The following is a 22,292-nucleotide window of genomic DNA, read 5'->3' on the forward strand; positions in this document are numbered from 1 at the left end:
GTAAGACCTTTACAAGGTAAACATGCACATACTGTAGCCCCTTCCTAACTATACATAGTCTGTGCTTTGGGTATTCACAGAAACAACAAGAGGCAAGAGAGCCTACAACACAGACTCTGAAGTCAGAATGCCCGGCTCTGCTGAGTGACCTTGGTCAAGTCACTTTCTGTGCTTCAGCTTCCCCCTCTACAAAGTGGGAATATTAATAGTGTCTGCACCATAGAGTTGTTATGGTAATTAAATCATTTAAATGATGATATTTAGGAAGCACTTTAGAGTTGTGCTTGGCACACAGCCTCCCTTAATACACGTTTATTAAATGAAAAATAAGTTAAAAACGAAAAAGCAAAACTTCAGAGCTACTCTCATTCCTAAATAATTATGTAAATTCTGCCCATGTCTGGAGTGGCTACACTGAGGCCAGAGGAGACAATCATCTCTATGCTAGCCAAAGTCAGCAAAGCTGGCTCCTACATCAGCTAACACAGGTCTACGGGGGCCACACAGAGAGCATTATTGGAACAACTGGGCTCAGTGTGGGTTGTACAAAATAAGAAACCTACCCTCCACTCCCAGCTCAGCTGACTGCTGCCTTGCATGAAATGCAGGCCCAGGAACGCCTGTTCTTCTGCTGAAGAGAAGCCAGATATCTGATCAGAGCACCAGGCCTTCAGCAACCTTCACCGAGTACCACACCAGTTACTGCAGCCGGGAGGTACAGCAATGAGCTCACCATCTAGGGGAGATCACCAAAGAACCAAGGATTCACCTGGTGGCCTGAAAAGCAGCCCTGGCCAGGGATGTGTATGTGGGACATACAGGATGGTGCCCAGCCCAGCACAGAGTCAGGGAATGAGGGCTGGGGCCAGGATAGAACAAGGGGAACCATGATCCACAGAGGGAACAGCAAATGCAAAGGCTGGAAAGTGTGAGGAGTAAAGCAGTTTGGGGTTAAGGGAGGATGCAGGGGTTTGAGGAGTAAGACACAGAGCTGAGGCTAGGGACTATGGAAGCCGCTGGTAGATTTCTACATGCCAGAAACTCCTGGGGCAAAATCCCAACCCTACTGGGAAAATGCTGTGTGCCTCCAGAAAGCTCCTGAACTTCTCTGGGCACCAGTGGGATAGCACATTGCTCTCACTGGAGCCAGTGTGAACCCCTTCAACAGCCCCAGAAAAGCCATTTGGAAATGGCCCCTTTGAAGGAAGAAAATTCCTTAATCATATGCCTCCATTCCCTTGCCCGGAATCATCTCTCCTACTGCCAAGGTGACAGGTAACAGGGAACAGGCACAAGGGCAGGTGACAGAGTGACATTTATGGAGCACCTGGTATGTGCCAGATTCTGTGCTAGGCCCTTCACATGAATTATCTCATTTCTTCCACACCATGACCCTCTGAGCTATATGCCCATTTCACAGGTAAGAAAACTGAAGCACCCAAAGGGGCAGTCCCCTGGCTACATCACACAGAGATAAGAAGAGTTAGGAGCCCCACTCTGCCCCTGCACCAAGCTACCAATCTGGGTTTTCCCTCTGAGGGATTAAGTCCGGGCTCGGAGAGATGGGCAGGTACAGTGGCCAATTCAAAGGAGGCAGTTCCACCAGCTGGCCCTGCATTGCCCCATGTCACCTCCACTGCAGTGAAATCAATACTTGGGGGCCCGTGTTTAGCTTTGGGGAAATCATTAAATGCTACATCAAACTAGTCAAAAAATAACTGCATGGCAAGGAGGCATTAGAAGGAGTTGCTGCCTGGGAGTGTATGCACAGAAACATACAAATAAATGCACTAAGTCGTACACACAAAGACACACACTGATGCACATATGACACACTCAGGACACTCAGAAGAACACAAAGAAATACTCAGACACACATGCATGCAGAAACACACTAAAATACAAACACAAGGACACAGACACATAAATGTGCAAAGACCCACAAACATACTCAAAGACAGGCACACACAAAGATGCAGCTAACATAAATACCGCCACATGACATTCACATCCATCCTCATTTGTTTATTTGACTGAGACTTTTTGTGGGCCTACTATGTACTTAGCCCTCTTCTGGTATAGGGTACAAGTTGTCATGTTCCTTCATGGAGCTCACAGTTCCCAGAAGGAGGCAGTTAATCAACAATCCAAGAACTACGTCAGATACTCTCTGTTGTCACTACAACAGAGATGGGGTCTACCGTCTCAGGGGAAAGCAGGAAAGTTGTCCCAAGAAAATGACTGAGCAAACTCCCAGGGTCTAGGCATTGACAGGGGCAGCATGTGGGAAGCGTGTCCCAAGCAAGAGGGAGTAAGTCAGGCACAAAGACATATGATGCAGAGGAAAATGAAAGAAAACGTGTCTAGAACATGCAAGGCACAGGGAAAATAGCTCAAGATCAAGGTCAAGAACACAGAACATACTCGAATTAGACTAATATAAATCCAAAACCAATCATACTAAGTTAAGATGTATATGGTAAAACCTAGAACAACCACTAAAAAAAAAAACCTTCAAAAATATAATTTAAAAATCACTATTAGCCTGGCCTGTGGTGGTGCAGTGGATGGGGCGTCAACCTGGAACACTGAGGTCACCAGTTCAAAACCCTGGGCTTGCCTGGTCAAGGCACATACAACAAGTAAGCAATGAACAACTAAAGTGAAGCAACTATGAGTTGATGCTTCTTGTCCCCCTCCCCTCTCTGTCTCCCTCTATAAAATCAATCAATAAAAAATCTTTTTAAAGGATCATTAATAAAAGTAAAAGGCTAAACATTAGAAAATGATCACACATTGCAAAAGAAAGCATTAAAGGAGGAAGAGAGTAACAAAAAAGATATGAGATAGAGAGAAAGGAAAATGGCAAATGTACATCCAAACTATATCAATAATATTAAACATAAATGGGTTACACAATCCAATCAAAAGACAAAGATTTCCAAGACTGGATAAAAAGATAAAAAGATCCACATATACACTGTCTATAGGAGACACACTTTAAATTCAAAGACACAAGCAGACTAAAACAAAAGACTGGCAAAAGATATATTATGCAAACAGCAACCATAAGAAATTGGGAGTGGCTATGCAGATATCAGACAAAATAGACTTTACCAAAAAAAATTACTAGAAATGAAGAGGGACACTTTATAATGACAAAAAGGTTAATCCATTAGGAAGATATAAGAACTAAATATATACATGCACCTAATAACAGAGCACCAAAACACATGAATCAAAACTGTCAGAAATTAAGGGAAAACAATTCAATAACAGAGACTTCCATATCTTACTTTTAATAGTGGATAGAACAACTAGACACAAATTCAATAAGAAAATAGAAGACTTGCAACACTATAAACCAAAAACAGTGGCCCCTGCCCTTCAAAAAAGGAGGGCAGGAGCCACCCCATGCTGAGCCTGGAAGGTCACACTGGAGCCTTTGTCCCAGAGGTAAGGGAGAGCCATTGGAAATGATTTGTAACAGGTTTTTTTTTTTTTAATTTTTTTTTTCTGTATTTTTCTGAAGCCGGAAATGGGGAGAGACAGTCAGACAGACTCCGCATGCACCCGGCACACCCACCAGGGGGCAATGCTCTGCCCCTCCAGGGCATCGCTCTGTTGCGACCAGAGCCACTCTAGCGCCTGGGGCAGAGGCCAAGGAGCCATCCCCAGCGCCCGGGCCATCTTTGCTCCAGTGGAGCCTCGGCTGCGGGAGGGGAAGAGAGAGACAGAGAGGAAGGAGAGGGGGAGGGGTGAAGAAGCAGATGGGCACTTCTCCTGTGTGCCCTGGTCGGGAATCGAACCTGGGACTCCTGCACGCCAGGCCAACGCTCTACCACTGAGCCAACCAGCCAGGGCCTGTAACAGGTTTTTAATTATCTCACTATCTGCCATGTGTCAAAAAGAGTGGGGGAGGCCATAGTCAGTACAGGGATGCACTTTGGGAGACCAAAGTCCAGGAAGAACTGATGAAGGCATGGGTCCAAGAGCCAAAGGTAGAGACAGAAGTGGGGGAGGAGATGTATGAGCTATCTAAGAGGTAAAATCCCCATCAGTACAGGGAGAAAGAGGTAGTTGGGGCAGATGGGTCAAGACCTGGTATGAGGAGAGTCAGGTTTTGAATATCTTGAGTAGGACATAGCTTTGAGACAGACATTCAAGAAATGTCAAGGAGGCTGTTGAGTCGATAGGTCTGAAGCCCTGAGATAGAAAGGGAGAGGAGGCCACACAGAGTGTGAGGGTGAGAGAGAAGACATGAATTTGAGAGTGACTGACAAATTTAGATGCCAGCAGAGGAGAATGGGCATGGAAAGAAGGGAGGTGGGGGCCGGAGGGAGGATGAAAACAAAGAGAATGTAGCATGGGGGAGGGCCAATGGGAGCCAACAGGGGAAGCTCCTTTGGGGGTGGGGAGGAGCTGGCTAGTGCATGGCCAGGAGATAGAGAAATGGAGATAGTGTGTGAGCCAGACGTTCTAGAAATGTGGCTGTAAAGGGAAGGAGCATGCAGGGTGGAGGGTTCCTCTGCCCAGCCTTCTTAGGAAAGGGAATGAAGGTCTCACCTCCTCCATGCACCCTGTGCCTCAGTTTCCTCTATACCCAGCACCTGGCATTGTGCTGGGCCCATAGCGCATGCTCAGTAAATATTTGCAATTTGCTGAATACACATCAGGCTCAGAGCAAAGACTATAGCCAGAATAGACTGGATATGCCAGGGAGTGAAGCGACATCTGAGTCCCGGTGCCATTCGGGACCTAGTCCTGGCTCTGAGTCTTTGCTTCCAGAAACCAGAGCAAATTGGGAAAGTTCCTTCACAAAAGGAAAGAGCTTATGGAACCAGATATGAAATGTAGAGTGGGGCTGATAAGGCCAAGGACTGTGGGACTGGACTCAGCTGTTTAAAAAAAATTCTGAAAAACTTTTTTAATAAACTCTACAAGTCTATCCCTTTCCTTCTTTATCAACGACACAATTTATTGACCAGAGAGGCCATATTGACTAAATAAATCTTGATAATGACCAAGGCAGCAATCAATACCTGCTTATTATCAGCCCAGGCTGAGAATTCCATCTTGTGGAACGAAGGCATGACGACAGGGCGCACCACGTGGCCCAGGACTCCAGCAGGTGGGCTGCGATGGATGGGAAAAAGCTGGATGGTGCTCACTTTCCAGAACAGGAGATGGGAATCTTTCTGGTGTTAATTAACCACTCCACCCCATGCCTCTCAGGCTTGTGGGTCTAGATTCATTTCCATGAGTTGGAAAGTGTGGTAAGAGGCTTTTAAAAATGTTAAAGGGAAAAATACAAGCATAGTGACTACCTACGACGAAGCCCATAGGGGAGGCAGGGACATGGGTAGCCAACAAAGCTCTGCTGCTTGCTGGCAATGTGGCCTTGGAATCAATCTGCTGTGCCTCAGTCTGCTCAACAGTAAAATGGGACAGTAGTGGTTTCCTGTGCCTAGGGTTGTTGTGAAAATTAAATATTTGTTAAGGGTTCTAAACACTGTCTGGCATGCAATAAAGGTCCAATAGCTATTCGTTGAAGAACCGCCAGGCCTCCTTGTGCAGAGACTTCCTTCTTACATTCCAAAGCCTACAAAAGCCAGGCCTGGCCTGGCCTGGTCCGGCCAAAGCCAGTCCGGTGGCATCTGGAGAGACCTGACCTTCTGTTCAGTGTGTCTCTGCAAGGAGCCAGTCTGCCAGGCTGTGGGTTGAGTGGCTGGGCTGTGGGACTCTGGCATTTGCTAAGGAAGGCTGGTGTTCAGACTCCTGTGCTTGTTGGGCGCAGTGGAGGTCCTTGTGCCTGGCTGGACTTCATGTCAGCTTCTCTCATCTGATACTTAAGTAGCCAGAGCTGCAAACAATTATCTGGCCTCCACTCAGATTTGGGCACCTCTGAGATGACAGATGAGGCCCAGGAGGCAAATGACAAACAACAATGTTAATGATAATAATAATAAAAGTAATAATAGCCCTCTTTGTTTCCTGGGATCCGTCATCCATGTTCCAGGTCCTGGGCTAAGGACTCTCCATGCTTCACCTTATTAAACCCTCCATAATCTCCCTATGAGGAAAAGGATGTATTTAATTCCCATTTTACAGACAAAAAAACTGAGGCTTAAAAAAGTCTAGCGAGTTGACCAAGGCCTTCCAGTTAGGAAGCAGCAAGACAGGTCCAAAATAAGGTCTGACTGCTCCAACTCCATGATCAAAATCATTGCTGGTGCTGCTCCCCTGACAACTGAAGTTCAACAGGAAATACCCTCACATTTTAATGATTATTGAGACATAAAGATATTATCACTATTGATAACAACAGTCACCATTTAGGAAAAGCGTTCAGCATGCTCAGCCCTAGACTAAGTGTATATCTTGCATTGTCATTGTATTTTTCACACCCTTGAAGAAAGTCCTTCTATCTCCAAATGATCATAAAATAGAAGCTTTCTAAGAGCAGGAACTTGGTCAGTTTTGTTCACTGCTGCACCCCCCAACCCCTCATGCAGCACCTGACACATAGCAGGTGCTAGATAATGCTCATTAAATGCGCAAATGAATGACCTGTCTCAACACCCCAGGGAGATCCCATTTGAGTCAGAAAAACTGAGGCTGAGAAAGGAGCCATCAGCCACAGAGAAAAGGGGAGACTTCAATCCTGGTGTTTCACTCTATTATAAACCAGAGTTCCCTGGGGGTGCTGAAAAGGCAAGCCCCTCAACTCTGGCATCACTATCCAGAGACCTTCTGTCCTTTTTAAATGCCTGCTGGGCTGATCAAGTGGGCCCATGAACCAGGCATTTTAGAAGAATGGTCACCTGGGTCCAAACACCTTAACTGGCTGGCTGTGTCCACCGCAGCAGCTGTCCACAGGCTTCAGGGACCTGCTTTGAGCTGTAACTGAGGCCACCAAACCATCGCTAATGGCCCACAGCCTGACGGCAATTAATTAATGGATTTATTAATTAGGATGGGAGCCACCTCCCAGGCTAGAATTGGGGTCACCAGTTTCTAAAGAGAGGCTGACAGAGCTAAAGATAAACCCTCATCCACCATGAGCTTGAGGCTGGGGCCCAATTCCCAGATGGGTGTGGAGTGAGCAACTTTTAAGAGCCAATAAAGAGTGAAAGGTCTGGGGTCTGGGAAGAGCCAAGTCCCCAAGGGCCACTCCCCCAAGGCAAAGTAAGGCAGCTGCCCCACCTCACCCTTCCCTGTGGAATTATCTACTCCATTATGCAAATGTTTATTGGGAGGGAGGAAGATAGTAAACAAATAAACACACATTATCACATCAGGTAAAGCAGTGTAAGGAGATGGGGGCAGGGAATTTTGGAAAGAGGTTAGGGAGGACCTCTCTGAAGAGGTGATATTTAAATAGAGGACTGAGCTACAGAGATGCCTGGAAAGAATTTCCCAGCAAGTGCAAAAGCCCTAAATTTTGAACATACTAGTGTGTTCAAGAAACAGTGAGGAGGCCAGAGTGGCTTGAATAAAAAAGGGAAGAGTGGCAGAAGATGAGAGCAAGAGATAATGAGGGGACAAGGGACAATAAAAGGAAGGAGGGACATCATCACGCAGGGCCTATGGGCCAAGTAAGAACAGGCAACCAGAAAGAGGCAATGCTGAGAGTGACAGCTCCCGAGGTTCCCAATAAGACACAGCAGGTACCAAAACTGAGTACCTCCTATGTACTGGGTACACTGGTTGATGTTCAAATCTCAATTCATCATTCTGTAGGAGAGTGTGGTCCTCTGAGAAGCAGACACAGAAGCAGGATTAAAAGGCACAGGGACATTGGAGTCAATGCCTAGACCCTTGGAAAGGGAGCTAGAGGGAAGAAGGGAAGGAGAGAGGAAAGATAAGAAGGAGGGGAGGGAGGAAGGGAGGATAATAGAAGCATCCTAGATTGCTCAGAAGTGCAGAGCCAGTAGAGTAGTCCCACGTGACCCTAGAATAAGTCCACTTTAGACCAACACTCAGTCCGTGCCAGGACTGGATCTCTGAGAGCAGAATCTGGAGCCAATGGTCAATCATTCTCCTGTAATCAGAAATCTGCAAGGCACCTTCTCATGGCCACCTCTGGGAGGTACCATTACTATACCCATCTTACAGACAAGAAAACCAAGTCTCAGAGAGGGGAACTAACTTGCCCAAGGACGTGTAGTCAGGAAGGAACAGAACTAGGATTTGAACCCTGGCTTCCCTGTGCATGATCATGAGAAAGCAAGAGGAAATGGGCAAAAGGCACTTTGCAACAGGGCAAGAATTGGTTCAGTATCTTGTTGAAAAATAAAAGTAATACTTAAGGCTTTTATGGTGTTTGACAGTTTATCAAGTGCCCACTAAGACAGCGTTCACTTCGAACTATGCACATGCTAAACAACCTTATTGTATGCTCCAACCTTACCCCAAATTGACAGATGGTAAGAGTGAAGATGGAGATGTGTCCAACAGCCCACTCAGAATCTTCCTTTCTTCAGTTTCTTGCACGCTCTATTCTTCTACACACCTGAGTCTTAACACATGCTATTTCATCTGCTGGGATGCTTCTCCTGACTTTATCCTTGAGATCTTGACTGAAGGGTCACGTCTTCCAGAAAGTACCTCAGAATCTAATCCCAACATGTGACTACACACCAGTCTGTCCTGTGTATCCACTTCCTCCATTGTTCGTGGGCTCAGTGAGAACTGGCACTCTGCCTTCTTCATTCACATATCTCTAGTATATAATTATTAGTTATAACATTGATGCTATTTATTAATGATTATCATTTACATAACCATTAGTCATAAAAATTATTTTTAAAACAATGATTATTAGTTATAATTATTAATTATACTGTGAGTGGTGAACATACATTTCCAGAGTGAAGGACAATAGCAATTATTATTATTATTAACATTATATAGCATTTCTACATGCTGGGCTCAGAGCTCAGTATTTCACATGCATTATTATTATTTTTTTTTTTTTTACAGAGACAGAGAGAGAGTCAGAGAGAGGGATAGACAGGGACGGACAGACAGACAGGAACGGAGAGATGAGAAGCATCAATCATTAGTTTTTCATTGCGCATTGCGACCCCTTAGTTGTTCATTGATTGCTTTCTCATATGTGCCTTGACCGCGGGCCTTCAGCAGACCAAGTAATCCCTTGCTCGGGCCAGTGACCTTGGGTCCAAGCTGGTGAGCTTTTTTTTTTTTGCTCAAACCAGATGAGCCCGCGCTCAAGCTGGCGACCTTGGGGTCTCGAACCTGGGTCCTCGGCATCCCAGTCCGACGCTCTATCCACTGTGCCACTGCCTGGTCAGGCTCATATGCATTATTAACTCACTTATCCCCCACAATAATCTTAAGGAGGCAATACTATTATTATTCCCATTTTACATATGAGAAAACTGAGACTCAGAAAGGTTCGGTGACTTACCCAAAGTCACACAGCCATTAAGTGGCAGAACTGGGACTTGAACCCAGCCCAGCTCGCTCCAGAGTCCACACTTAATGTCTTTGGGAGTATGAGGGAACAGAGCTTGGTTCTGCAGCCCTCACTCATTATACCCCGTCGGGCACCTGGATTCACCAGCACACATAAAGGACAACAGGCACCCCAAGTAGGTTCCCCCAGCATAGGGCTTCTGATTGACCGCCCCACTCAGGAAAAGCTGCCCCCAAACGGCCATCCTGGTGACCCTTGTGGTCTCCCCGTCTGCGGCACCCACGCCCCAAACAGCCAACTGGACAAGTCAATCGACTGTAATGGTTCCCGGGGAGCTATTTATCCCGTCCAGTTTGAGCGACGGCGGCTTGGAGAATCTTAAGCACTGTTCGGCTCCGGTGTCTCGGGCAGACGACCAGCTCGGGCCAAAGAGGCCGAAGGATTGATTTTTCTTTCTCCTTTCTTTCTTTTTAATGACAAATGCGTATCCAGGAATTACTGTTTCATTTGGCTGAACTAAAGGACGGCAGAGGCTGGAGGCGGAGGGGGTAGTGAAGAGACTGGGAAGGAAAGAAGGGACAGGCACAGCCCACTTTGGGGGAAACCGAGCCACTGCAGAGACAGCAGGCTTTGTGCTCCCCTAATCATACAACCTCATGGAGCTAGTCAAGGGCCTTGCTTTTTTTCTAGAAATGCAGCCTCTTCTGACACTAGGCCCTTGCAGAAAGGCAGACAGTGCCTTCACCAGCTACCTTCCTTGTGATCTGCCTCACAACCCCTACATCGGGCCTGACCCACTGCAGACCTTTAACCCAGGCCTTATCACTGGCTGTTTCCTCTGCTTGGCATGCAGAGTATGGTCAGAACTCTCCATTTGTTAAGGACAATGGCCCTCTGGATGTCATAGGTACCATCTCCCATGTTTTAAATGCTGACAACTTATATACAGTGTTTTAAAATATTGCACTAATCTAGACAGGCATGTCCATGGGCCAGACACAGCTCCCAGTCTGCAACCTCTGTGGTCAGAGCTCCCAAAATACAAGACATTACATATAATATTAGCACTATGCTAATTCTTAAGCCCCAGTGGAGTGACAGAATAGAGAAAAGTTGCCAAGAAAGCTCGGAAACAGCCTGGAGAGCCAGCAAGTTCCCTGAGCTGCTGTTTGGTTTTCTCACCCCTCTCTCACTCTCTAAAGTTACTGGCCAATACAGTAAAGAAGAACTTATAGAACAAGAACTGTGGGCCTAGCACGGTGCCAAGCACTTCTATGTTCAAGTTGTTTAAATCTTCAAGAACGACCTACCTGACCTGTGGTGGCGCAGCGGATAAAGTATCGACCTGGCATGCTGGGGTAACAGGTTCAAAACCCTGCGCTTATCCGGTCAAGGCCCATATGGGAGCTGATGCTTTCTGCTCCCCCGCCCCCCCAGCTCGAAAATGTATTAAGAAAAAAAAACGACCCAAAGTGGGGAGACTACAATTAGTCCCATTTAAAGACAAGGAAAGCAAGGTTCAGAGAGGTTAAGTGACCTATCCAAAGTCACACAGCTAACAAGTGACAGTCAGGACTAGAGGCCAGGAAGAGCTGCCACACTGTTCTGACTCCTTGTTATTTTCCTCCTGAGAAAAAGAGTAACAAACAAATTTCTGAAACTAAGTTTGATCCATCTTAATACTCTTAACTAAAAAGTGAAAAACTTCAGCCATGCCACAGCTTGACAGCTATCACATAGAATAGTAGACCAGGGTCAGCAAAAGATGGACCTCAGGTCAAATCTGACCCTCTGCCTGTTTTATTTAAATATTTTTATTGGAATACAGCCAGGTTCATTCATTCTTATTGTTGACTGCTATTTTCATGCTACACTGGCAGAATGGAACAACAGAGACCATACAGCCCACAAAGCCTAAAGAACATTATTATTAGGACACTTTACAGAAAAAGTTTGTCACCTCTAATGGCAGGCCTAGATGGTTTCCTTGGGTGTCTACAGAGAAGCACACCCTGAGAAGGCTACAAGATGAAAACCCTCGGGGGGGACACTGTCCTCAGTGATGCGGAAGCACAGGTGCATGTTAAAGGGGCAAAGGAGTTTTGGAACTTTCTTTAGCCTGAGTGGTCTTGATATTTAGGTTAAAATGAAATGAAATGAAGGAGCCAGCTTGGGAGGATCTGGAGAAGAAGAGTCCAAGAGAGAGAAGGAACTGCAAAGGTCCTGAGGTAGGAACATGCTTGATATGCTTGAGGAACAAAAAGAAGGCCGTGGTGACTGGAGCACAGTGAGTGAGGGGAGACAGGCTGGAGAAAGCCAGAGAGACACCAGGGGGACAGATCATGTGGATGGAGCCTTTAAATCAGGGGAAAGGACTTTGGGTTTTAATTTAAGTATGACAGGAATGTACTGTTCCTATCTTATGAAACACTACAAACCATTTTTGTGAAGGGCTCATCAAGGCTTAGAAACTAAATAACACCAACCTAGGCATAATTTCTTGTCTCAAAAATTTGCTTAAAATGTCAGTAGTACCCCACCACCACCACAATAGGCCCCAAGGGTCACTAGAAGACAGTACGTTTAACTGGCACACAAGTATGTCAGCGCCTTTACAACAACCCAATTTGGCAGACCGGATGGGCACAGCCAGCCTGTGTGATAGATTGAGAAATGGGAGACCTGGGATGTTAGGTGATTCACTAAGGAGTGCTAGAAGCACACAGACTAGAGGTCTTCGGGCTTTGCCTTCTGCCAATTACCTCCACGTTCCCTGACACTTGTCATAAATAAAGAGCACCCCCCTCCCCAGAGAGAAAAATCAAACAGAAGATTGGACCCTGAATCCCAAAGCCAGGGACAAAGGCAGGTCACCACCTCAGTTCCCTTCCCAGGCTCAGCTTCTGAATTAGATCACCGGAAAGCTGCCAGAAATTCAGCACTTTCAGAAAGCAGTAGAGAAAACCACATTTTCTGGGCGGCCACATCTACCATCATCAGGACCAAATTTAGCACCAGACAAGGTAGGGTCATGTTTGAAATCCCATGTGCTGGAAGCAAGGTTACCACAACACAATGTCATTTGCAGACACTATCCTCTTTTTAACAGGAGAGGAGAAGCAAGAAGGAATGAAGGAATGAAAGAACTGAGGGAGGGAGGAAGGAAGGAGATAGGAAATCACCACCACCATCAGAAAAGCTGTTCCTCTAGTCAAAATAGCGTGATGCTCACCTGAAATAACGCTATCCACGTTCTCTTAATTTTCTACAGTGAATTCAGGCATTAATAAAATAAACTTAGAGAACTCCAACAGCAAAGGCAGACGGGGATGAAATGTTGCTTGTTTTTTGTCTAGCATGCAAAGAGAGAGCCAATCTTTGGGAAGCAATTTTTGCAGAGTTGAAAAACCAGAATTTTGGGATGCCCAGAAAAGACTGCTGGGTTCCTTAAATAAATCCTCAACACCTGTTTCTGGCTCTTTCTACAGAAAAGGCCCACAGGGCGTGGGTTCTGATGATTTGGAAAGGCATATGGAATGGGGTCACCCACTGGTTGGACTTATAAGGGTCCAGGGGGCTGGCCAATCCTTTGGCTTTTTATTCATAGAGCTGCTGCTAGAAATCTCCCTTCACCCTATGTCCCCCACCTCTCCTTGTCCTCTCTTCCCACAGCCCTTGCCTAATGCTAACCAGTCTCCTGGGCCTAGACCATGCCAAGCCCATGCCCAGTCTGCTCATGCTCCCTGCCCTGGCAGTGATTCTACTATGGTGACGTTTCCAAAGTTAGGTTTCCGCCAACAGGGCTGATAGCTTATTTACTGCTGTCATCTATAGAAAGAGGAATTTTGACACATTGTTAAATGATAGCACATTTAGATAAGTCAAGCTGTCAGAGACTCTAATGGATGTCTAAACTCTCTGTGGCTGATATGTAAAATTTATGCACTTCAGAATATCATAAGGTTATAATATTTTAATCACATCCACACTCTTCTCTAAACTTTGAGCAGGGAAAAAAACATTCCATCAAGCCCCATCTCCCGTGCACCAAGAAATTGATTGAGCCTTCCCAGAAGTTTCTCCAAATTCTTCAAAGAAGTCTCTCCAAACTCCTTATAGAAGTCCAGCCTATCTCACTAGCTCTGTTGATCTTCCTCCTAAATCCTCATATTTCAAGCAGAATTTGCCTCTTCCTCCAAAAATCACATGATATGATCCCTCCAGCCAAGCTCTCTCCTCCCCAGAAACAGATATGCATTTGGACAGGGCACCCTCATTTTGACTAGCTGCCCTCAATTCTTGTTAACTTGATTAACCCTCTTCAAGGGAATAAAGAGAGAGAGAGAGAGAGAGAGAGAGAGAGAGAGAGCGAATGGACCCAGAGCATCATAAAAAAAAGTGGCAAAGTAAAGCAGAAAAGGAAAGTCATAAAGGTATGGAATTCAGTTACGACGATTATACACAGAAAAGCCATAAAAAAATACTGCGTTAGTAATGTTCACTATAAAGCAATCTTATAACCAAATGAAATATGTCCAGCATTATCTTTGGGATAGAATTTTATTTCTTCTCATTTCCTGGACTGTTAGCAGCAGAGCAAAAAGAAGAAAAGGAAGAGGGGAAGCAGTTTCAGGGGTCCTAGAATAGGGTACCACATGTCAGAGGATCTTGACCATCATCAGCCCACAAGTCATGGAGACTGTTGACTGACTTCCAGCCTAGGAAATTAACCCCGTTGTGTTCAGAGATGGCACTGGAAGGAATAATAACTGGACTGCTTCCATTTTTGAAAAATGTACACTTTCAGAGGGTTGTACGCTGGGCTACTACAAGGTCACCTTTCTTGCCAAGATCAAAGCAGCATCAGCAGCATGGTCTAGCCTGGGGACACTGGCTGCCTTTGCCGCCTCCACTACTTTAATACTTAGCAACCAAACTGCGGGAAACCACTCAACTTGAACAACCAAGAATTGAAGCTGAGCACCTCCTCACACTCACAGGCAGCTGGGCCGCGTGATGAGTGGGCCCAAAGCTTTCAGCCTGTGCAGGACCTGGGGTGGAGGCCCGTCTCTCCTACCTGACTCTCAGAAAGAGCCAGTAGAAGTATTCTATTCTGGTTATCTCCCCTATAAGAGGAAAGTGGGAAGGGGAAAAAATGAAAATAAAAGTGTGGCGTAGGAGTCATTTGCATTATGCACAGGAGATGATCCCAGGCAAAAGTGCTTAGGCTCATAATCCATTTCCAACAAAAATGCCATCAGTGAGAAAATGGGGGAAGCTGCAGGCCTGTTGAGCAGGGGAACAACTGACTGAACATATCAGGATGAGGGTGGGGACCACAGCAGATGTGAAGGCCTGTAGGTCTGCACATAGCCACGGCTGCCACATTTATTTCTCTGCTCTCTGGAGGTGTACAGCCATTCAAACTCCCACAGGGGCCTCCTCCCCACTTAATATCCATGTAAATGAGTTTACCCCCTTTCCCTAGAGCCTTCTCCTTTTGTGCCAGATACACCAGCCATTGTCTTAACGAACACCCCCCCCACACACACACACACACCATGTATACACCCTGTGAGAAGACAGGCCTTAGCCCCAGCTCTCCCCATCACCTGAACAAGACCCTGCCACCTTCATCATTTCCAGTTCAAATTTGCTTTTCCACCTAAGCATATTCTAAAACCCTAACAAAGGTTCACAAATCAATGGAACTCCAACTGGAATCAAAATCTGGGTGACCTCAACAGCTCCACAAAGAACCCGAGCCAGGAAAAAGAGAGTGAGATTTCAACTCTCCCCCACCGCAGCTCAGAAATCGGCCCCTGGGAACTGCTCCCCCCCTCAGCACCCAGCCCTAGCCCTTCCAACCCTAGCCCATCCAGCCCATCCAGCTCACCCTGCTGTTCAGCTGCAGGCTGAGCTCCCCAGATTGAAAACGAGTTATCTAATGAAAATTGTGTTAACTGACATTCCAGCCAACCGGGAGCAAATACCAGCGCTGTAAATCTCACCGCAGAAATGTTCTTCAGCCCAGAATAACAATAGGACCCTGCAAAGGGCTTTCGCCAGCCCTTCTGGTTCCTCTCCTCTTGTCTGCCACGTTCTTGTCATTCCTTATGTTACAGAACATCAATCATAAATAAAGACGCTGTCCCCCAGCCATGCCCGGGTCTCATTTACAAACATTAGCAGGGAATACGATTACCATTGGCCTTCGTGCCAAGCTCAATGTGGCTGCCCAACTCTCTGTCTCCCCTTCTTTCCCACCCCCCACCCCCCACTCTTCCAGAGAGGCCACTTTAGCATCATTTAAACCAGCAAGCTCAGCTCACAGCCCTGCCTGCCTCAGCTGGCCACCAAACTGAGCCCCAACTCGAGTGTGGACCTGGAATTGCAAGGCACTCGCAGTTATTAACTGCATGCCTGAGTGCCCCGATTTTGTCTCCAGCTCAATGGCTTTGGGGGAGGAGGCGAGCAGGGAGCGAGGGGGGTTAGAGAGCGGAGCTGGGAAGAGGCCAGGAGGAGGCGAGTACTGGAACCACTTATCAGAAGAAACTTAACGAGATTTGCCGACGGATTTTTTTTTAAGTGGGTCCCTTTTTATCTCCAGACTGCTGCTCTCCCTTTTTCCGAGACTGTCAAGGCCAAGGCAGGATGCTGTAATCGCCCGGTTATCACCATTTCCCTGCCCCTTGTTACCACTGTGTCTGCCAAGGCTCTGGGAGACTCCAGGGTTGGGGGGGGGGGGGGGCTTATCCGGAGCGTCCTGGGGTACCCCGGAAAGAACAGAGTCTGTGCTTCCAGCGGGTGTTCTCGGAGATCCCACCTCCAATCCCGCCTCCTAGGGGGTCAGCAAAGAACACCCCAACATCTGGGGGAGACTCCCAGAGAAAGGTGGAGTGGGGATTTAGTACTGGGTTTTGGGAGCGAGTTACCCTAGGAGGGAGGAGATGGGAAAAAGAGAAAGAGAGAAGAAAAGCAGAGACTGGAGAGAAGAGAAAAGTGGGGAGAGGCAGAGAGGAAAACAGAAGGCAGAAGACAGCGAGAGAATCTCCCATTTAAAAGTTCCCAAGGGCCGGAGAGCCCGGAGTCACCTGCTCGGCAGTGCTGCTGGCTTTCCAGGGCCCCCGAGGATGTAGCGCAAACTTGCGCGCGCCCCGGGCCCCTCTCCACCGCCCGTCCCCACCTAGATTTGGCAAGGAGTGGGGGGCGGCAAAGGCAAAAAGCAAAGACGAACCCCGAGAACCCGGCCCGAGAAGAGGTCTGCCGGCGCAGGCAGCCAGTCCGGCGATGGTGGCTGGGGCAGCAGCAGCGGCCCCCGGGTGTTGGCGCGTCCAGACTGCGCAGCCAGGCGGGCGGCGGCGGCAGCGGCTTAGGTGCCGACGGGCTGCGGGGCGCGGAGCCGCCTCCTCTCCAACCCCGGCTGCCTCCTCCTCTCTCCAACTCCTCCCTGCCCGCCAGCTCCCTCCCTCCCTCCCTCACCCTAGCCCCAGCCCGGCGCGGACAGGCACGCGGCGCGCTCCGCGGCCTCCCCAGGCGCTGCGAAGTTGGGAGGCGCGCAAAGTGCGGCGCGACGGGGGCTGCTGGGGGTCCCGCCAACAGCCCCCTGCCCGGGACCGCAGCCTTTGCCTTCCCGCACCCCGTTCGGACGCTCGCCAGCCGGCTTGGTCCCTGGGCCGAGGGCTCACTAGCGCTTCTCCATGGTCGCGGCGGCTAATCGATGATTGAACCGAACAAAGAGCAGCGGCGAGATCAATTCCTAATACCTATCGATGGACAGCGGGCAGCCGAGCCCAGGCGAGCCCCAGCAGCCGCCGCCCGCCGCCCCGGGGCTCCCACCCGCCCTCCCGGGGACCTCCCCAGTGCGCCCAGGGCGCGCCCGAGGGCTCCCCACGGCCGCGCGGCCGGCGCTGCCCGCACTAACCTGGAGTCGCCGTAGATCAAATCGCTTCCAATATTGAAACATCGATCCCACATTGGCGGCCATCTTGGGGGCTATTCGAGACGCACACACACAAGAGTTTGGCTTTTCTCAATGGCTGCATTCAATATCCGGGCTGGACTCCCCCCAGCCCCGAGGCCGCCGCCGGCCGCACGGGTTCTGTGCGCCACCGCCCGGGGCCCCTCCGATGCCCCCGGCCTCTTGCCACCCGCTGCCCCTCGGCACCGCCGCCGCCGGCCCGGGAGCCGTGCGCCCCCCCCGACCCCTGGAGGGCGCGGGCGGAGCGCGCCGGGCGGGGAGCTCGGCGCCCGCCCGGGGGAGGCGGCCGAGGATGGGGTGGGAGGGGGGGGGGGGGAGGCAGCCTCTCTGAGAGGCGCCGGCGCCGCTGCTGCCCTGACTGCAGCCGGCTCCCGGGCCCGCGAAGCGCTCGCTGCATCTCCCCCCCAAGTCCGGGGTCGGTGTGCCGCGCGATTGCACTTGACTTTGGCTTTTTGCAAACTTATCAATACTGACGTAACGTGCTGATCAATGCAAAGGGAAGTTTGGGAGGGGAGGCTGCGGGAGGCTAGCGCGCGGAGCACTTACCATCCTCCCCGCACCTGTCTACCCCCACCCGCTGGATTGAATACTCAAAAAAAAAAGTTAATAGTTTGCAATGCATTTTTTTTTCTTTTGCAATCGGAGCACACACAACACGTGCCTCGGGCTGCGGCCGCTCCTTCTCCAGCTTAGCTACCGATCTGAGGGTAGCTGTCCGAAGCTCGGTCTGCCTAGACTCGCGGACCCGCAGGCTCGTGGGACTCGACCAGCAGGCGGGCGGGTGGGAGCCGCCCGGGGGCGCCACTGAGTCGTGGGAAAAGTCAATACAGCCGAACGCAGTTTTCACGCCATTATGTGTATAGTTATGATTATTATTGGGGGACAGCTCCTTAGCCAGAGCTCAGGGTTCTTTGAGGGGCGGAGCCGGGGGGGGTGGACGTTCAGGTGCTCTGCAATAGGAATTCCTGTTATTTGGGGGGTCTTTAGTCCAATTATAAGGGTTCCTCACAACTTTAAAATGGGAGGCCCTTTTACTGTTACGATCATTAATGGAGAGGGTTCTTAGACAAACCTCTGGATCGCTTTTCCCCCAAGTGGATTGGTTTTTATTGTTATGAGGGGGCCCTAACCCTGCTGTTAGGGCTCTGGATCCTTAAGGACTACAGAGATTTCTGCTATTGTTATTATTATTCGGGGATCTTTCGCCCAGCTGGGGACCCCAGGTCCTCGCAGTCTAGGGATCCTTATTTTGACTGTCTTTGGGGAGAGGGTCTTTAACCCATCTTTTGCAGTTTCTCAGATGCCAGACAATAAGGTTGACCAGGTTTCTTCTATAGTTTCCCTCTTTTTTTCCCCTATGCAAGCCAGAGGTCCCCAGACCCCTCCCAGCGCCCCCACGACACACACACACAGAGGAAACACTCATTCTCCCAACCTCCTCCATCACCAGCCCATTTACCCCTCCCACACACACACCCTGGGGACACTTTCCTTCACTCTTGGGCATGTTCCCCTTCCAAATCCCACCCCGCGCACCCTTCCCACCCAAAAAAAGCCCGCATTTTTTCTTCGTTTTTTCTGGTTAAAAGATTTGCTTTTATAGACAGCAAATGGAAATTATATTCTCTTTTTATGACCCAGCTTGGACTTCTGACATCACTCTTGGTCTGGGACAATAGATCAATACAGAGGGTTATAAAAAAGATAAAGTTTAGAAGAGTTGTAAAGGAGAGAGAATCGTGATGGATAGTTTTGATGATTTTCCAATATCATGTCTTGGAGCACATGCTTCAAGGCAATTAAAGTTTTTAATGTAATGTAAATAATTGTTTCATAAATACTTCAGAAGAAAGTGTGATCTTTCTGAGCAATCACTGGAGTTGTTTAAAAAATGTAATGTGATTTAAACAAGGATACAGTATTTCTGTTACCATTCCCATAGTTGTCCATGAAGTGTGGTAAATGTATTAATGCACTAGTTGAAGGACTCAGAAGACCAAAAGTAGAGCCATCTACAAGATGTCATGAATTAGGCCTACTTAGCAATTCCGAGTGGCCTGTTTCCTTGCCAGATTAAATTGCACGTGATGTGTGGTTTATCTCAGCTCTTGAGAACTTCACATTTAAATTACAGCTCTCAGTCTGCAACATGAATTTAGGGAAATTTCATAACTCTTGCATGGCAATTTTTTAAATGGCTACATTTTCTCCTGAGCATCTGTAAAGCTGGCAGCTTCCTTGTCTTTGAGTCTATTTTTTTAAAGACCTGTAATAGGAAATTTGGAGTGAGTGTGAAACCCTTCAAAGCAGTTTTTAACAAACCAAGGTTCTGATGAAAGATTATTTTAAATTTATGTCTGACTTTGAAGTCTTGGAACAAATTGACATCGTGTACCTTCTGATACAATGTACTGAGAAGAACACAACATCACTTCTGTAGTATTCCTGCCAAAAGCACATAATCTGAATATGATTCTGAAGAAATACCAGACGAACCCAAACGGAGGGGAAATTCTATAAACTAAACCACCTGTTCTCTTTTAAAATGTCAATGTCATATGAAACAGAGAGAGACTGAGGAACTATTCCAGATCAAAGGAAGCAAAACAGACTTGACAAGTGATTAAAACATATGATCCAGGATTTTCTTTTATTATAAAGTGCATTAATTGGAGCCAATGGGACACTTATAATAAAGTCAATGAATTAGATAATAGTATTGTATCAATGTGAATTTCCTGATTTTGATCATTGTATTGTGGTTATATAACAAAATATCCTTGCTTTTAGATAACCCACTGACGTACTTAGGGGTAAATGGATAGGCGTCATGTCTACAACTAACTCTCAAACAGTTCAGGCAAAAAAAAAAAATATATGCATTTTTCTATATCTGTCTATAGAGAATAACACAAATGTTACAAAATATTAACATTTGAGGAAGTGTGTACAGAAATTCTTTGTACATTTCTTGCAACAATTCTGAGAATATCAAGTTATGTTAAAAGAAAAAGTTTAAACTTTTTATATAAAAAATCACATTTATGTCTGACTTTGTTTCAGCTGTTAGGGACTATTGGGCTACTGAATAAAAATTGTGCACGGAAATTTTCTACTTTCCTGACTGACATAGGCTACACCTTTGACCGATCAGGAAATTGCCACAGCAAACATGCTTACTGAGAAGCGGCCAGAAAAATCCAATAATTCAGATTGTTTTAAGTCTGTGATATTTTTAAATGACTTAATGCAGTGGGTCTCTGAAGAATTCCGACAATTTTAATGGTGGAACTTGCAGTCCCACTGAGGAACGAGTTGCTACATAAATACTGAATGATCATGTCTTTCTGTCTGGGCTGAAACATATTAGCTTTGCTTAGTTGCTTATTGCTTTATTCACAAAATAAATTTCAGCCGTCTCTCCCCACCATATTCCAAGAGCATCGTGAGTCTGTGCTTTATTAGATGTGGGGGCTTCTATTCCAAAGGCATCTGTTACCGTCGTAGGCTCACCAATAATGAATTCAGCCGTTAAGTGTTTACCCCCTAAACAGAGTTAGCTAGGGAAATGATATTATTATGGGTGGTCTTTAATGAAAGATGGTAAGCCAGGAAATTCAGGCTTTTTCAGCAAACAATTAGCCTTGGATTTGGGAATTGCAGTACTAAAATATTAAACATTTTTGTGAAAAGCTGTTTTTCATGTTCTTAGCACTGTCTTCCTGCCACAAATACATGTACATAGACATGCAAAAAACTTAAGCAGGCTCTTGGTTGATTCTGGAATCGTAAAGACCCATGTATCAAGATGAGTATTAAAAAATTACAATAAAAATAAATAAATAAGCCCTTTCCCCCACTCCAGGAAGAAGCAGAGGGCAGCTTGGGCAGCCTACCCTGAGAGCAGAGGCAGAAAGAGAGCCAGATCCTTTAGGAAATTCATAAACTGTGCAAGAATCCCAGGGAAGATAATAGCAGGTCCTTAGCCATGAACATAATGATATGCAAAATCCCCAGCATCAAAGCTGAAACAAAAGAAAACGTCCTTCCATGGCTCTGCATCGCCCACCACAGCTGCCAGACAGAGAGAAAGACAACCAGAGACTCCATTCACCAGAAAGTATCAAATGGTCCTCGGAGAGGAGTGCAGAAGACAGGAGTGTCTGGCTGACACCTGCAGGGCTGTGCTTCCAGAGGCTGCCCTCACTGAGGTCCCAGCTCCACAGGCTGGAGTGAAGGCCACAAGGACCAAGCAGGCAAGTTCCTCGTGTGCAAAACACCTGACACAGTATTGTCAACCACTACCATTACTAAGCACCTACTGGCTGTTGGATGCTTCATAAATAAATCATTATCTTAATATAGTGGTTAGGAGCAGGACACTGGAGCCAGGCTGTTTAAATGTGAATTCTAGCTCTGCCATTTACAAGCCCCTGTGACCTTACACAAGTTTTGTTTGTTTGTTTGCTTTATCTCTCCATATCTTATTTTCCTCATATGTATAATGGTGATAACAATTGTAAAGGTACTGTATCTAATAGTTATCGTTATTATTGATCTCACAATGGACAGGACAGGGGTCTGCATTCCCATGTTACAGAGGGAAAGACTGAGGCCCTAAGAGAGAAAGTGGGTGGCTCACGGTCTGTGAAGGAGCAGAACCAGGACTAACACCTGGATTCACTCACATCAGAAATGAGGTTCTCTGCACTTGAGAGTGCCCTGCCTCTAACGGGGAGGAAGAATGGGTGGGAAAGCAGATGCCTAGAGAGCAAGGGCTGCGGCCTTAGCCATGTACCAGTGCTCAATGACCCATCTCACCGAAGAGGGACAACACAGGCAAGCAGCTCCCATCGCCTGCTTCCCTCC

The 22,292-nt window shown here is 47.3% G+C and overlaps 1 protein-coding gene across 5 annotated transcripts in view; it reads right to left on the reverse strand.

Moving 5' to 3' along the window:
• The window catches only part of CUX2 (cut like homeobox 2), a 229,700-nt gene extending 212,160 nt beyond the window's left edge, over positions 1 to 17,540 (reverse strand). For all 5 annotated transcript variants that reach the window (XM_066370929.1, XM_066370928.1, XM_066370927.1 and 2 more), the window contains exon 1: positions 17,367 to 17,540. In XM_066370929.1, coding sequence (XP_066227026.1) covers positions 17,367 to 17,429 — 63 coding nt within the window. In that variant the 5' untranslated portion in view covers positions 17,430 to 17,540. The remainder of the gene's footprint in view (positions 1 to 17,366) is intronic.
• Between the last annotated feature and the right edge of the window lie 4,752 nt (positions 17,541 to 22,292).

Source organism: Saccopteryx leptura, chromosome 2, assembly GCF_036850995.1.
Source record: "Saccopteryx leptura isolate mSacLep1 chromosome 2, mSacLep1_pri_phased_curated, whole genome shotgun sequence".
NCBI classification, from domain to species: Eukaryota; Metazoa; Chordata; class Mammalia; order Chiroptera; family Emballonuridae; genus Saccopteryx; species Saccopteryx leptura.